The 17,187-nt window shown below is 39.8% G+C and overlaps 1 protein-coding gene across 3 annotated transcripts in view; it reads right to left on the bottom strand.

The window, feature by feature from the left end:
- The window catches only part of epn2 (epsin 2), a 66,004-nt gene that overhangs the window by 24,891 nt on the left and 23,926 nt on the right, over positions 1-17,187 (bottom strand). For all 3 annotated transcript variants that reach the window (XM_073060237.1, XM_073060235.1, XM_073060236.1), the window contains exons 3-4: positions 5,622-5,734; positions 794-901 (exon numbers count right to left, since the gene is read on the bottom strand). In XM_073060237.1, the coding sequence (XP_072916338.1) occupies positions 794-901; positions 5,622-5,734 (221 nt within the window). The remainder of the gene's footprint in view (positions 1-793; positions 902-5,621; positions 5,735-17,187) is intronic.

Below are 17,187 nucleotides of genomic sequence, written 5' to 3'. Positions count from 1 at the left end.
ATATTCCGCTAATTTACAGAAAAATCATGTCTACAGACTGTGAATATTGAAATAAACCTATAAATCTAACTAAAATAATTAAATGCAAAAAATTAAAAATCACACAGTATAAATATCCATTAAGCCCAACAAATCCTTGCTCCACACGAGACCTATCTTTCAACATTTAATTCATCATCATCTCCTCCTCCCCCCTTGCCATACTCCAGACCATAAGATAAGCCATACAACCAGAATTATGCCATTTGGCCCATCAAGTCTGCTCTGCCATTTGATAATGTCCTATTTATTTTCCCTCTCAACCACATTTTCCCATCTTCTCCCTGTTATCTTTGGACCTCTTACTAGTCACGAACCTATCAGAATCCATTTTAAATATATCCACCAACTTGACCATCCGTAGCAAAAAATTCCAGGTCACCAACTTCTGGTTAAAGAAATTCCTCCTCCATCACTGTGCTAAAAGGACATCCTTGTATTCTGAGACTGTTTCCCTTTGGTCCTAGACTCTCCCACTATTAGAAACATTCTCTCCATGTTCACTCTGTCTAGGGTTTCAATATTCAGTAGGCTTCAATGAGATACTCCTCATTCTTCTAAACTCCAGCAAATATAGGCCCTTCTTCCTTCCCTTTCAATTATGTTAAATTCTTCATTACATATTATGGCATAAAATTCCACATTTTTACCAACATACGTTCATACATTTTGTTGAACATTCTATTGTACTCTGCAGTACCATTACACTTAAGGCTTGTGTCTTACACTCAGCTACAGGAAACATTACCCTTACCTTTTTCTTCTTCGGAGCAGTGCTGCCTGTTAATACAGACGAATTTCTGCGACTCTCCTCCAAGGCCATCTGAAGTCTAAGATCATCACCACGGCGAAGGCGATCCTCCTGACAAAGATTACAATGCAAGGTTGTTTATGCAAAGAATTCCTTTTGCAAAAGATTAGTTTTTGTTTTGACAAGGAATTATAAAATAAAAATAAAACAGTCCAGGGGGTGGGGAAAAGGGGAAGAGAAAAGCTGGTATTAAACCAGAAAAACCTGAGATATGTCCCAGTCCTACTTGAGATGCAAATAACAATCTGACAAATAGGCTAAATAATCTTCTTGAACTGACCAAAAATTCAGTTATTAATTAAGGCACATCTAAAGATTAATAAGATCAGCCTGCCGATATGACTGTTGCAAGGTTAATTAAAACACAGCTATTATTTTATATTCAGCCAAAGCCTTTTTTCTGTTTTAAAATTTAAAAATTAAGTACATCAAAAATGTTAAATGATATGTTTAGCCATCTTTATTTGTTATTCAAAGCTGCCTTACTGAAATTCAGGAATGCAGGTTACTAGCATGTGGCATCATCAACCTTGAACTTGATAATTTTCACTGTCCTGTGTTGGAAATATTCTGTCACACTGTTCTAACCAAAAATGCAAAAAAAATTAAATGTGAAAAGTCATGGCTTTTTCCACATTAGATCTAATTCTATTATGTCACAAGTGCCAGGTTTTCAATATTTTTTTCTGCTGCAGCCTAATTCATTTTATTCTAAAGAATCAATTTTGCTATCACCAGTGCTCTCTGGAAATGCCCCGACTTCCTTGTGAAAATAGTATGATGTTCAAAAGCTTAATTACTACACATTCACATTACAATGCAGCACCCTGTTTTCTTCTAAACACAAAATTCTCATTAAATGGTATCTAAATATGTATTGCATTTAAAATTTAAGCAATGAGTTTCACATACATTTTAATATTAGACAACGAAAATAAAATTGTAAATGCTTTTAGTGTTTAACTATTAGAATGAGGTGCTTTTGATCAACAATAACACAAAATCCATTGTTATATACAGTATATTGTGCATTTGGCCCATCCAAATTTCTGTGTCAATTATTTTACATTTCAGGTTTTCAATACTTTTTTCTCCCATTCTCCCATTATATCAAATATGAACTGTTACTAAATTTCAAAGTATACAACTATTGGTTGGAATTCTGATTACTTTTTAAAGATTAATGGGAAATATCATGATATGGTCAGAAAAACACAATGTTTTATGTAAGATATAAATAGTACTTAATCTGTAGATAGCTGATTAGAGTCTACAAGTTCATTAGACTTCAGACTTTACCACAGATAATTTAATAAGGTGGTAAACAAGAAGCTTGGGAGAAGAGCCAAAGGTTTGGGTTAATAGTGCTCAAACTATCTGTGGGAAGACAAATCCAAGGGTTGTATACTACATATATACTTCGATAATAAATGTTCTTTGAATCTGTTTTTTGAAATTGGTGAATAATTTACTACTTGATTATCATTCACATTAGTATTGTGTTCACAACAATCCAATCAAGAATTCTGTTGCTATCAGTGACACTGCATAGTTGTTCAGATTGTTAAAAAGCATATACTGCATATTGCAGTCTCTAAAGGTTTTAGAGCTTGATATTCTGGATACAAGAATCATGTTTCCCTTGGCTGAAGAGTGCAGAACTAGGAGGTCATAGTCTTAACAAGGAGTAACTAGGAGTAAGCTTAATAGAGAGATGAGCAGAACTTTCTTAAGCAGTGTAGAGAATCTTTGGAATTGTCTACACCTGAGGGCTGTAGGGACAGAGTCACAGAATACTGAGATTGATAGATTTCTGGAGACAAAAAGGAATCAAGGAATACAGAGGTGCAGATGTAAAATGGCTTTTGAGGTAGAAGATCAGCTACGATTTAGATAAGCAGCAGAATAGGCTTAAAGGGCCAAATGGCCTTTTCTTGCTCCTTTTCTTAATATTTTCATTTTCTTGTGAATTCTTTGAAAGCCTGCAAATTGCACAGTAATTAGCAATACAGATTGCATTCTGGTTAAAGATAAAATATGGGGCAGCTTTAGTGTTTATGAAAATAGCAAAATATTTAAAATACCAAGAAAAACACCTACATTACCTTCTTTAATACAATAAGGCAAATAACTGTTACTGATGCTCCACAACTCCAATATGATGCAGGTATGATATCATTAACTGGTTTTGCACTCAAAAATTAGGTTATTCATTATGCTTCCCATGCTCTTGGTGACAGATTTCTAGCACCCATCAGTTATCCAAGAAGGCCTCAATCCAACACGCACAATATGCTGGAGGAACTCAGCAGGTCGGGCAGCATCTTTGGAAACGAACAGTCAATGTTTCAGGCTGAGACCCTTTGTCAGGACTGAAGGAGGGGGCAGGGGCCCTTTGGGAAGGAGAAGGCTGGTAGGTGCCAGGTGAAAAACCAGTAAGGGGAAAGATCAAGGAATGGGGGAGGGAAATAGGGAGCGGATAGGCAGGAAAGGTGAAGAAGGAATGTAAGGGGAAAGCACTATGGGCAGTAGAAGGAGGGGGAACCATGAAGGAGGTGATAGGCAGCTGGAGGAGGAGGCAGAGTGAAACTGGGATTGGGGAAGGGAGGGGGAGGGAATTACTGGAAATTGGAGAATTCAGTGTTCATGCCAAGGGGCTGGAGACTACCCAGACGATATATGAGATGTTGCTCCTCCAACCTGAGTTTGGCCTCATCATGGCAGTAGAGGAGGCCATGTATGGACATATCCGAATGGGAACGTGAAGCACAGCTGAAGTGGGTGGCAACCGGGAGATCCTGTCTGTTATGGCGGACAGAGCGGAGGTGCTCAAAGAAGTGGTCCCCCAATTTGCGTCGGGTCTCACCAATGTAGAGGAGGCCACACCGGGAGCACCGGATGCAACAGATGACCCCAACAGAGTCACAAGTGAAACGTTGCCTCACCTGGAAGGACCATTTGGGGCCTTGAATGGTGTTAAGAGAGGAGGTGTAGGGACAGGTGTAGCACTTGTGCTTGCAGGGATAAGTGCCAGATGGGAGATCCGTGGGGAGGGACGTGTGGACCAGGCAGTCGCGGAAGGAACGATCCCTGCTGAAAGTGGAGAGGGGTAGAGAGGGAAAGATGTGCTTAGTGGTGGGGTCCTGTTGAAGGTGGTAGAATTTGTGGAGGATAATGTGCTGGATTCAGAGGTTGGTGGGGTGGTAGGTGAGGACAAGGGGAACTCTATCCCAGCTGTGGTGACGGGAGGATGGGGTGAAGGCCGAAGTGTGGGAAATGGAGGAGATGCGGGTGAGAGCATCATGATGATGGTAGAAGGGAAACCACGATCCTTAAAGAAAGAAGACATTTGAGATGTCCTGGAACGGAAAGCCTCATCCTGGAAGCAGATGCGATGGAGACGGAGGAACTGGAATAGGGAATAGCATTTTTGCATGTGGCAGGGTGGGAAGAGGTATAATCAAGTTAGTTACGAGAGTCAGTGGGTTTATAGATGTCAGTGGACAGTCTGTCTCCAGAGATGGAGACCGAGAGATCGAGAAAGGGGAGAGAAGTGTCCAAGATGGACTAAGTGAATTTAAGGGCTGGATGGAAGTTAGAGGCAAAGTCGATGAAGCAGCACCAATGTAGTCATCAATGTAGCGAAGGAAAAGTTGGGGAGTAGTACCAGTATAGGTTTGGAGCATCGACTGTTCCACATAACCAACGAAGAGGCAGGCATAGCTGGGGCCCATGTGAGTGCCCTTAGCTACACCCTTGGTCTGAAGAAAGTGGGAAGAGTCAAAGAGCCTAAAGGCCTCAATCCCCTTTCTTTGAATTACTGGTTATCCATAAAGAAGCATATAAGCATCTTTAACAGCAAGATATATCTATTAACTTGTCATTCAAGAAAAAAGTGAACTCCTCGTCTGACAACCCAAGGTTGTACTTAAATTGAACAAGCCAGTTTCATCAATGAATGCCTTCCATGTCATTAATGGAACCTGTAGAACGAGCCAATCCTTGAAGCTCGGATTCTATCCACTGAGCTCCAAAAATCCTGTAAGCCACTGCCAAACTGGATGGCAGCGGGAAACTTACCAAATACAGGAATGTAGAATAGCTAGGAATTAAAGAGTAAACAAAAGGATCTGAAATAGAAATTAAGAATCAGAAGGACAGAGAACTGCAAATAGAAAGTGAGAAGGAGAAAGGTAGGATTTCAATATCATTTTCTGTTTCATGGATAAGGTTGCCCATGATGGTTCTATATGAATAGGAATACTGGTCTCAGTGCTTCCTTAGTTCATCAATGTAAAGGAAAGCAATCATAAATTCTCCTGAAAATATGATAGCTCATAAGCTTTATATTTGTTTAAATAATTGGAAAGCAATTAAACTTATCACAAACTTTTTTTGTGATAGGCACATGGATGAAAGAATATTGGAGGGTTATGGGCTACGTAGGAGGGGAGGGTTAGGTGCATTGTGGAGTAGGTTAAAAGGGCAGCATAAGAACATGGGCCAAAGGGCCTGTACTGTGCTGTACTGCTCTATGTTGTACTTTAATATTGTTTTAGCAGACTATGGTATATTTCCTGATGTCCCCTAGATTTATGGTATTTCAAAGACTTATTGCAGGAAAAATACAGCCTATTAAGAAATAATAACCTTCTATGTCATGCAAGACATCAACAAAAAAAGTCCCTATTTGACACAGCATCACACAACTTAGTTGACAATAAGAGCTTAAGCAGGATAAAAGATTGAGGCTAGTTTGTGTGAGATGTACCTGTTCTGCTGCTTCCCTACTCATGGCTAAAGCCAACTGTAGTTGAAGTTCTTCTTCCCCACTTGTTTGTGGTCTGGCTTGTTCCAACTCTGAAGAAGCTCGTGGAGAGGTTGCTAAAAGGAAACAAATACATCAATACTAAAGATAAAAAAATGACAACTTGATTGTATATTACACTACAGCTAGCAGAAACTGCCAGGGCCAGCAACAGTTATCGTGTCACCAGATAATGGGATATTGTACATGCATAAAAGAATTATGATCTACAACACCTTTGGCTTAATGTTATTGCAACACTTATGAATTATAAATATAACAAAATCAAAACTTTATAAATGTATTGTGCACTGTTACATATATTGTGCAAGTTTGTTCTAATCGATTATTTTGAGAATAAAGAAACATGTTATTTGCATTTTCATCCAGTTTTGTCATAATATTAGGCTAAAGGTGGAAATTAGAAGTCAGTAACTTGTATAACTTTTACTCTAAATAGTTCATGATGTCACCAGAAGTACGACTGAACTATTTTCTAATATTTCATAGCTAGCCACCCTCCACTGCAAAAGCTTCATCATGTCTGTGGAATATTATATTGAAAGCACACATCCCTAGTTGAAAAAAAAAATCAGGATGTTAAATCTGGGCAGTTTGTAGCCTTCCAGACCTGCAAGTGAGTTCTCCAACTTTAGGTAATATATTGTCTGTATCAAAACCAGCCAATTTTGCCATTCATCTTTTTGGCTCACTTATCTTTTTCAATTACAATAGTCTGGCCTGCTGGGCACATCTGTGTGTTGTTAATTGGAACACATTACATGGACAAAGCAGCTTAATCTGATTCTAAATGCTACATTAAGTAAATTGATTTCACAAACAGATATTCCCTTTGTCCATCCATCTTCCCCCTCCCAACTTTGAAAACTGATTTGTATTCTTTTCCAGTTCTAAGGGTTTCACACCTGAAACATTAACTGTTTCAATTACCCCGGATGCTGCCTAGCCTTAATAAATTTAAGCTTAAGCTTGTGGAGAGTACATAGCAAGAAGCAAAGAAGATAGATATCATAACTGAGCAATACAAGTATTTATAAATAGTTCAGGTAGAAATTAATAGTCCCTGTTATGAATAGGATGAGTTTTTAAAACAAGATAGAACATCACAACTTTTGCAATGCAGGTAGTTCCCGAGTTACGAATGTCCAACTTCCAGACAACTCGTACTTATGAACTGAGGAAGGAGAACGCTATCCGCCATTTTAAGTCGGATTGCGACGCTGTCCGCCATTAAGTCGTTGCCGCTGACACTGTGTTGAGTGTATAACTTTGTATTTGGCTTAAAATTTTCTTAGCAAGATTCACCCTGACCCCACCCCCTTCCTTTTCCGGTCGGCTGTTGGTGCAGTGAGATCAGCGCCGGGCTCGAGAACAGAGGTTCCCGAGTTCGATCCAGTGACAGACCGCTCCTGAATGCGCTCTCCATTTGTGCTGTTTTAATGTCAAGCTTGCAACTCGGCCTCGTAAAAAAAACCACTGCCACCTCCAGTTTAAATTCCCACACGGAATATTGTGGAGGATCTAATACCCAAACCCAGCACAGCCCCCACATGTACCACTTAATCTGTCTCAGTGTGGTGGACTTTAGGACCCAGGAAATTCAGTGCGGTGGTCCTTAGGACCCGGTGGAGCTTGGGAGCCAGCAGAGCTCAGGACCCGCCACCCGCAGTGTTTCTGTTCCATTGATGGGAAACGATCGCAATTGAAAATAAAGTGGAAATGATAAAGCGTTTGGAAAGAGGTGAAATGCCATCAGTCATTGGAAAAGCATTAGGCTACAGTTGGTCAACGATCAGAACAATTTTAAAGGATAAAGAATAAAGTGAGAATAATGGAGCACATGAAAGGCCCTGCCCCGATGAAAGCTACAATTATTACTAAGCAACGCAGTGGTTTAATTGTTGGAATACATACGTTTCTTAAGTGTTTTATATGCATAGAAAGGTAAAATATATACTACATACTAAGACAAATGTTTGACTAACTGACGCTAAATAATACCAGATGTACTTGTTCTGACTTACGTACAAATCCGACTTAAAGACGGACTCAGGAACGGAACTCATTCGTAACCCGGGGACTGCCTGTTTATTAAAGCCAAATTTCAGAAGTAGAATTCAACAGACATATTGCTATAGTTGAACATCAGCACAGGATGAAATTCTATTGCTACAGGATTTCAGGACAAGTTGTTGCAAAGGAGCAGAGTTTTATAACATAGCAGGTAAATAATGGCATTTCTTCGCAACGTTTATAGAGAAATTTTAAATGAGCTCAGTTCCCAAGGTGTGCTGTCAATATATTATCAAACTATGGCTGTCATCAGCCAAGATTTAAAAGATTATTCCATTTACTAACGCAGTAAAAGTCATATTCATAGAGTCATACTTCACCATACCAAGTGCATGTCAGCCTTTTGGCCAACTTACACTAATCCACTTTATTTGCATTAGGGCACAAAAATGGCCAATGCATTTGACCAGGGAACTGCGAGCCAACATATGTGGGGAGGACAAACAAGACAAGGGGAAATTGGTAGGACACCAACTATAGAGAGTTAGAGAGATCTTTTGGGTATATACTCACAAAACCCTAAAAGCAGTAGTACAGGTAGTTAAGGTGGTTAGGGAAAGTATACGCAACATCTGCCTTAATTAAGGGCATAAAATACAAAGCAAGGGGATCCTGCTGTAAGTGTATAAACTACTAGAAATATTCAGCAGAATAGGCCTAATCTGTTTCTTTTGCCAAAGATTTTGCCTAATTTGCTGATTACTTACAGCAGTTTTTACTTTTATTTCACTGTTTAAATGTAGTGGTATTAGTTTAGCCATGAAGTGGATACAGAAAGGCTTCAGGGGTACATAAATAAACTAAACTGGCATGAAATATAGTACACAAGAATGTGAGGTAATTGTAGAAAAATAGAAGGGAAGTTTTTTTTTAAATAATGAGATAATTGATGTCGATAGTTAATAAAAATTTAGATGTTCTTATACATGAATCACTAAAGGCTGACATGTAAAAGCAGCATATAATTCCAAATAGAAATAGTACAACTTTCATAGAGGATTTGAGTGCAAGAGCAGAAAATCAGTGCACAGGACCGGAGTCTCGCAAAGTTAAACTAGAGTGAAGGCTTATTAAATTGATTCCCAACAATTATGTTTGTCATATGACAAGAGATTAAAGCAGGATGGGTTTTGCTAATGTTCAGAAGTATGTAAAGTAAGTTTATTAATATGTACAAAATTTCAGGGCTTCAGAGGGTTGTAGTGTCTAGAACCAAGGGTCTTGGATTCAACCATTTAGAACTAAGATGAGAGGAAGAAAAGTTCTTCACCTAGGAATGCAACTTTGGAATTCACTACTTGAGGGCTGCAAGGCTCAGCCACTCAGTGTATTCAAGATGGAGATTCATGGAAGCCGAGATATCAAGAGAACCAAAGGCAATAGGCTTAATGCAGGAAAGAAAGGCTTTAGTACAGAATCAACTATGGTCTTATTGAGTAAGCAGCTGGCATACTTTTGTTTCTGTTTATTATGCTTTTAAGGCTAAACAGGAGTGTGTTGAAATACTTAAGTCCAGGGATAAGAAACGTATGATTAAAAGGATTTAGCAACAGATGAGGTCAACCAGTGACAAAATTGAACAACTTTATGGGATAGAAGTCTGAACCAAAACTGATTGCAAGGTCAAATGTGAACATTTTTATGAAGAGTTTGGTTCAGCCTTAGACAGTTACCAGGGAGTGGGATAGATAGAAAATTGGTTTGTCACAGGGACAAGTGTGAGGGTGTTACATTTAGGAAGGCACAAACAGTGGAAGTTTTATTCAAACAAGGACATTTGCTGAGGGATCTCTGCAAAGTAGATAAACCCAAAAAAGTTGAGCTAGGAGTTTAACAAGGATATATATTGCATCGAAAGGACAGGCAGGTAGGCAGAGGAGGTGGTACTCTGTTGGTAAAAAATGAAATAAAATTATTAGAGAGAGGTGACATAGGGTTGGAAGGTGTTCAATCATCTGTAGATAGAGCCAAGGAACTGTAAGGGTAAAAAAAATCCTGATAGGCGTTACATACAGACCCCCAAACAATAGTAAGGATGTGGTCTACAAATGACAACAGGAAATAGAAAAAGCATGCCAAAAGGAGAATGTTACAACAGTCCTGGGAAATTTCAATGTGCAGGTAGATTGGGAAAAATCAGGTTGGTGCTGGATCCTAAGAGGGGTAATTTCTAGAATGGCTATGAGATGGTTTTTTAATGGAGCTTATGGTTCAGCCCACTAGGTGATCAGCTGTTCTGGATTGGGTGTTGTGCAATGTACTTCAGGTAAAAGAACCCTTAAGGGCAAGTGATCATATGATCAAATTCACCCTGAAGTTTGAGAAGGAGAAGCTAAAGACGGATTTATCAGTATTACAGTGGAAAAAGGGGGATTACAGAGGCATGAGAAAGGAGCTAGTCAAAATTGATCGGAAAAGAACACTGGCAGGGATGACAGTATAGCACAAAGGCTGGAATTTCTGGCAACAATTTGGAAGACACAGATATATATCTCAAAGAGGAAGTAGTATTCTAAAGGCAAGATGATACAACTGTGACTAACAAGAGAAATCAAGGACAACATAAAAGCCAAAGAGAGGTCACATAATAGAGGGAAAATTAGTGTGAAGTTAGAGGATTGGGAAGCTTTTAAAACCCAACAGAAGGCAATGAAAAAAGTCATTAAGGAAAAGATGGAATATGAAAGTAAGATTAAAGATGATACCAAAAGTTTCTTCAGTTACATACAGTGTAAAAGAGAGGCGTAAGTGGATATTGGACCACCGGAAAACAATGCTGGTGAGGAAGTAATGGGGACAAGGAAATAGCAGATGAACTGAGTAAGTATTTTACCTTAGAAACAAGAGAAAATCTGCAGATGCTGGAAACTAAAGCAACAAACACAGCATGCGGGAGGAATTAAGCAGGCCAGACAACATCTACGGAAAGAAGTACAGTCGACATTTCGGGGCCCAAAACGTCAACTGTACTTTTTGTCCACAGATGCTGCATGGCCAGCTGAGTTCCTCCCAGCATTTTGTGTGTGTTGCAAGTATTTTGCATCAGTCTTCACTGTGGAAGACACTAGCAGTATGGTGGAAGTTCAAGAATGTCACGGGTCAGAAGTGTGTGAAGTTGCCATTACTAGGATGAAAGTTCTTGAGATACTGAAAGGTCTGAAGGTAAATTAGTCACCTGGACCAGATGGTGTACATCCCAGGGTTCTGAAAGAGCTAACTGAAGAGATCGTGGAGGCATTAGCAAAGATTGTTTAAGAATCACTAGATCCTGGAATGGTTCCAGAAGACTCAAAAATTGTAAATGTCACTCCACTCTTCAAGAAGGGAAAGAAACAGAAGAAAGGAAGCTATAGGGCAGTTAGTCTGACCTGAGTGGTTGGGAAGATGTTGAAGTCAATTGTTAAGCATGTGACTTCATTGTACTTGGAGGCACATGATAAAACAGGCCGTAGTCAGCGTGGTTTCCTCAATGAAAATCTTGCCTGGCAAATGTGTTGGAATTCTATGAAGAAATAACAAGCAAGATAGACAAAGGAGAATCGGTTGAAGTGATGTATTGGGATTTTCAGAAGGCCTCTGACAAAATGCTACACATGAGGCTACTTAACAAGTTAAGAGCCTGTGGTATTACAGGAAAGTTAATAACCAGGATAAAGCAGGTAGCTGATTGGCTGGAAGCAAAGAGTGGCAATAAAGGGAGCCTTTTCTGATTGGCTGCTGGTGTCTAGTGGTGTTCCACTGGGGTCTGTGTTGGGACCGATTCTTTTTACATTACACGTCAATAACTTTGTGATGGAATTGATGGCTTTGTTCCAAAGTTTGGTGATGATACGAAGATATGTGGAGGGGCAGGTAGCATTGAGAAAATAGGACTTAGACAGATTAGGAGAATGGGCAAAGAAGTGGCAGATGGAATACAGTGTCAGGAAATGTATGGTCATGCACTTTGGTAAAAGAAATAAAAGGGTAGACTATTTTCTAAATGGAGAGAAAATACAAAAATCAGAGGCACAAAAGGACTTGGGAGTCCTTGTGCACGATTCTCTGAAGGTTAATTTGCAGTTTGAGTCAGTGGCAAGGAGGAATGTGATGTTGCCATTCACTTCAAGAGGATTAGAATATAAAAGCAAGGATGTAATGTTGAGGCTTTATAAAGCACTGCTGAGGCCTCACAGAATATTGTGAACAATTTTAGGCCCCTTAGAAAGGATGTGCTGGCACTGGAAAGGGTTCCAAGAAGGTTCACGAAAATGATTCCAGGATTGAACAGCTTGTCATATGAAGTGCATTTGATGGCTCTGGGCCCGTATTCAATAGAATTCAGAAGAATGAGGCATGACCTCATTGAAACCTATTGAATGTTCAAAGGCCTCGATAGAATGGACGTGGAGAGGATGTTTCCAATGGTTGTAGAGTCTAGGATCAGGGGACACAGCCTCAAAATAGAGGGGCATCCTTTTAAATGGAGATGAGGAGGAATTTCTTTAGCCAGAGTGGTAAATTCGTTGCCACAGCTAGCTGTGGAGGCCAAGTTTTTACATATATTTAAAGCAGATTCTTGATTGGTCAGGGGGCGAAGGGATATGGAGAGAAAGCAGGAGGTTAAGACTCAGAGGAAAATGGATCAGCCTTGATGAAATAGCAGAGCAGACTCAATTGGCCAAATGACCTAATTCTGCTCCTAAATCTTATAGCCTTACAATTTTATGGAGAGAATGTATGCACTAACATATGGGGGTCATGAAACAAGCAAAGGTCCATCACAACAAATTGAAAATTATTGTGAATATTCAGCAGGTTGGTTGCAGAAATTTAAGAAAAGGCAGGGCATTAATTTTTTTAAGATTTGCGGTGATAAACTGTCTGCTATCATGAAGCAGCAGAGAAGTTCATTGATGAGTTAGGCAAGATTGTTGCTGATGAAAATCTAAGATGCTGAATGGCTGCATCAGTATATGGGTGTGATGAACAAGTGGAAGACAAAGACTGCTTACCATATGAATTCAGGGTCAGGAATGATGGTGATGCTAAACAGCCACTGACAGTCCACCCAGGTGGCTCAGGTAGTGATAGCATACCTTTCTGACAGTTTAATGTACACATTACTGTTTCATGCACAAAATTACTAAAAAATATTATAGAAAATTATCTTCAGGGCATATGTGTAAACTGATTATGTATATAAATGGATTCTGTGCTTGCTTAGATTTGGGTACCACCCACCAAGGTATCTCAATATATAGATGCAAGTATTCCAAATCCAAAATTAAAAAAATCAGAAATCCAAAATTCTTCCAGCCCCAAGCATTATGGTTAAAGGGTGCCCAACCTGTATTTACAAATCCTTGCAGGATTAACTAAGAGGCAATAAATGGTGAATGGCAAGGAGGATAGCAGGGTTATTTTCAGGTTGATAGCCCAGGATAAGCATCACAAGAACCGAACTGGGATTGCAAAAGTGCTGGGAAATGCACAACAGAAATAAAGAGATAGGAAGGCAAGTTGCAATAAGGATTCAAGCATCGAAGGATGGATGTGCTGGCATTGGAGAGGATTCGGGAAAATTTACAAGAATGATCCCTGGAATAAAAAGTTTAACATATAGAGCAGTTGATAGCTCTGACCCAGTACTCAATGGAGTTTAGAAGAATGTGGGTGGGAATCTCACTGATATCTACCAAATACTAAAAGCCCTGATGGAGTGGACATGAAGAGGATATTTTCAGTAAGAGCCTAGGACCAGAAGGAAAAGCCTCAGAATAGAAGGACATCCTTTGAGAACAGAGATCAGGAGGAATTTCTTTAGCCAGAGGTAGTGAATCTGTGGAATTCACTGCCATAGATGGCTGTGGAAGCCAAGTCATTGCACCTATTCAAAGTGGAGGTTGATAGATTTTTGATTAGTAAGGGTATCAAAAGCTTATAGGGAGAAGGGAGAAAATGGGGTTTAAAAGGAAAATAAATTCAGTCGGAGCAGACTCGATGGGCTGATATGCTCAGGATCGAGGCCTAAGGATTGAATCACAGGTGCGGAAGTCAAGACCCATTGGCCAAAGTCCAATCTGCAAATCTCTGCGATTCAGCTGGGGAGGTCAAAGTCAGGTATCTAGAGGTCTGAGTTTACTAAAGGCTGAAACAGGAGACCTGTCCTGGGACTAAAAGACTATGTAAGTGTGTGAGTGGGAGGGAGAGGGCTTGCTATTGCTGTTTTGCTACTTGTTGTGTTCTGTGTTGTTCTGCCAAGCATTGTGGGCATGCTAAGTTGGCACTGGAATGTGTGGTGACACTTACAGGCTGGGATCAGTACACCTTTTGTTTTGATGTACACGTGACAAATATACATGAATCAAAACTTCTGCTCATATGTCTTATGGAATTTAATGCAGCCAAATATGACAATGGTTCATTTTGGGAGATCAAATGCAAGAGAAATGAATACAAAGTTTAATCTGGACAAGTCTGAGATGTTGCCATTTGGAAAGTAAAATGCAAGACAAACGTATACAGGCAGTCCCCAAGTTACGAACTTCCGACTAACGGACAACAAGTACTTACGAACCAAGGAAGGAGAACGCTGTCCGCCATTTTAAGTCGTTGCCAATGACACTGTGTTGAGTATGTAACTTTGTATTTGACTTATTGGCTTAAATTTTTTTTCAGCAAGGTTCACCCTGACCCTGTCCACCACCCCCCTCCCCCGTTCCAGTCGGCTGGTGGCGTAATGAGATCAGCGCCGGGCTCGAGAACAGAGGTTCCCGAGTTTGATCCAGTGACAGACCGCTCCCATGCCGTGTTGATGTCAAGCTCACAACTCGACCTCGTAAAAAAAACACTGCCACCTCCAGTTTAAATTCCCACGCGGAATATCGTGGAGGATCAAATACCCAAACCCAGCATGGTCCCCACTTGTCCCATTTAACCTGTCTCAGTTCGGTGGACTTTAGGACCAGGGTAATTCAGTGCGGTGGTCCTTAGGACCCGGTGGAGCTCGGGACCCACCACCTGTAGTGTTTCTGTTCCGTCGATGGGAAGCAACTGCGATTGAAAATAAAGTGGAAATAATAAAGCGTTTGGAAAGAGGTGAAACGCCATAGGTCATTGGAAAAGCGTTAGGCTACAGTTGGTCAACAATCAGAACAATTTTAAAGGATAAAGTGAGAATAATGGAGCATGTGAAAGGCCCTGCCCTGATTAAAATTAATTATTGCTAAGCAACACAGTGATTTAATTATTGAAATACATACGTTTCTTAAGTGTTTTATATGCATAAAAAGGTAAAATATATACTATATACTAAGACAAACGTTTGACTGACGCTAAATAATACCGGATGTACTTGTTCCGACTTACGTACAAATACGACTTAAAAGACGGACTCAGGAACGGAACTCGTTCATAACCTGGGGACTGCCAATACAGTAAATGGCAAGATCCTTAAGACCATTGATATACAAAGGGAACAAGGGATGCAAGTTCACATTTCTTTGAAAGTGGCAACAAAAGCAGATAGAGTGGTAAGATGACATGGGGCTTACTTGCTTTCATTGGGCAGGGTGTTGAGTATACAGTAGAAGTTGGGAAGTCAATTTGTAGCTGTATGAAACTTTGGTCAGGCCATATTTGGAGTTCTGTGTACAGTTTTGGTCAGCATATTACAAAAAGGATGTGGAGTTTTTGCAGAGGGTGCAGAAGTGCCTTGATTAGAGAATATTAGCTACAAGGAGAGGCTGGACAAACTTTGATTGCTTTCTCTCGAGCATCATAACTGACAGGTGACCTGATAGAAGTATATAAAATTACAAGAGGTACAGACAAGGTAGATAGAATCTTTTTCCCCATAATGAAAATTCAAATACCACAGGGCATACCTTTAATGTGAGAGGGGAAAGTTTAAAGGTGGTTTATGTGGCCAGTTTTTTCACACTGGTAGCTGCTTAGTCTGTGCTGCCAGGTGAGGTGGTGGAAACAGAACCAATTGTGACATTTAAGAGCTACTTAGATAGGAAATAGATGGATATAGACCATGTGCAGGGCAATGTGTCACCTGAATTGGCATCATGGTCACCAGGGGCATTGTGGGCCAAAGGCCATATTCTCTGCTATATGCTTGTGTGAAATGATGCCTAATGGGAAGTCAAATAGGGGTAGGACATGGTAAGGTACGAAAAAATTACATTAGGTTTCACGTCCATAGATCCCTGAAAGTGGAAACATACACCAAAAGACACAGAGGTAGAAACAGATCATTTGGCCCATTGAGTCTGCTTCACCATTTGATCATGGCTGATTTATTTTCCCTTTCAAATCTATTCTCCTATCTTTTCTCCATAACTTTTGACAGCCTTACTAATCAAGAACCTATCAACTTGCATTTTAAATATACCAATGTCTTGGGCCCGACAGATGGCATGTGGCAATGAATTCCACAGATTCACCACCCTTTGGTTAAAGAAATTCCTCATCATTTCTGTTCTAGAGGAATGTACTTCTATTCTGAGCCTGTGTTGCCTGGTCCTGGACTCGCCCACTATTTGAAATAACCTCTCCACGTTCACTCCATCCAGGTGCATTAATATTTGGATTGTTTAGATAAGTAAATAGGATGGTGAAGATGAATGAGGTGCTTACCTTTATAAGTACATCGGTTAGACCACACTTGTGCAGTATGTGTAATTCTCATGGCAACATTATTAGAAAGGTGTGATTACACTGGAGATCTTGCAGAGGTGATTCAACAGGATGTTACCTGGATTGGAATGTTTAATTATGGGGCAATGATTGAACAGGCAGGGCTTGTTTTACCTGCAGAAAAGGAGACCAAGCAGTGACTGGATAGATGTATATAAAATTAGAGGGGATATAGATATGGTAGATAGTCAGAATCTTTTTCTCACATATTTACAGTAATAGGAAGAAACTGTAAAGAGGATTTAAGTGAAATGTTGTTTTAATGTAGTGATTAATATATGGAACTCACTGGTAGAGAAGGTAGAGTTAGATACAAACATAATGTTCAAGAGTAATTCAGAGAGGTGCTTAAATAGGCAAGGCATGGAAGGATACAGGCAAAGTAGGCAAATGGAATGAGTACAGAACATGAACTAAAAAGGTCAGCATGGATATAATGGGCCAAAAGGCCTATTTCATCCCTTCAGTTTGTATTCAGAATTTTATTGGCCTTTCATTGATCTACATACATGTCGGGAGTAGATTCCCCAACTTTCCTTTGATATTCTAATTTTAAACAAGCTTTGCCCCAATTAAACATTTTAGCTGTTTTATTGATTTTCAATAAAGCAAAATGAGGGAACACGCAAAGCTAGAGATGCGGCTTTTGAGAAGAGTGATGAAAATATTGTGCAAGAACAGACTAACATATGAGGAATTGTTGCGAAAAGCTGAAACAAGAAGAGAGCTGACATCATCAATCAGGAAA

This window comes from Hemitrygon akajei, chromosome 11 (genome assembly GCF_048418815.1).
Source record: "Hemitrygon akajei chromosome 11, sHemAka1.3, whole genome shotgun sequence".
NCBI lineage: Eukaryota > Metazoa > Chordata > Chondrichthyes > Myliobatiformes > Dasyatidae > Hemitrygon > Hemitrygon akajei.
The sequence above is the reverse complement of the archived record's forward strand: the minus strand, read 5'-3'. Positions and strand labels throughout refer to the sequence as shown.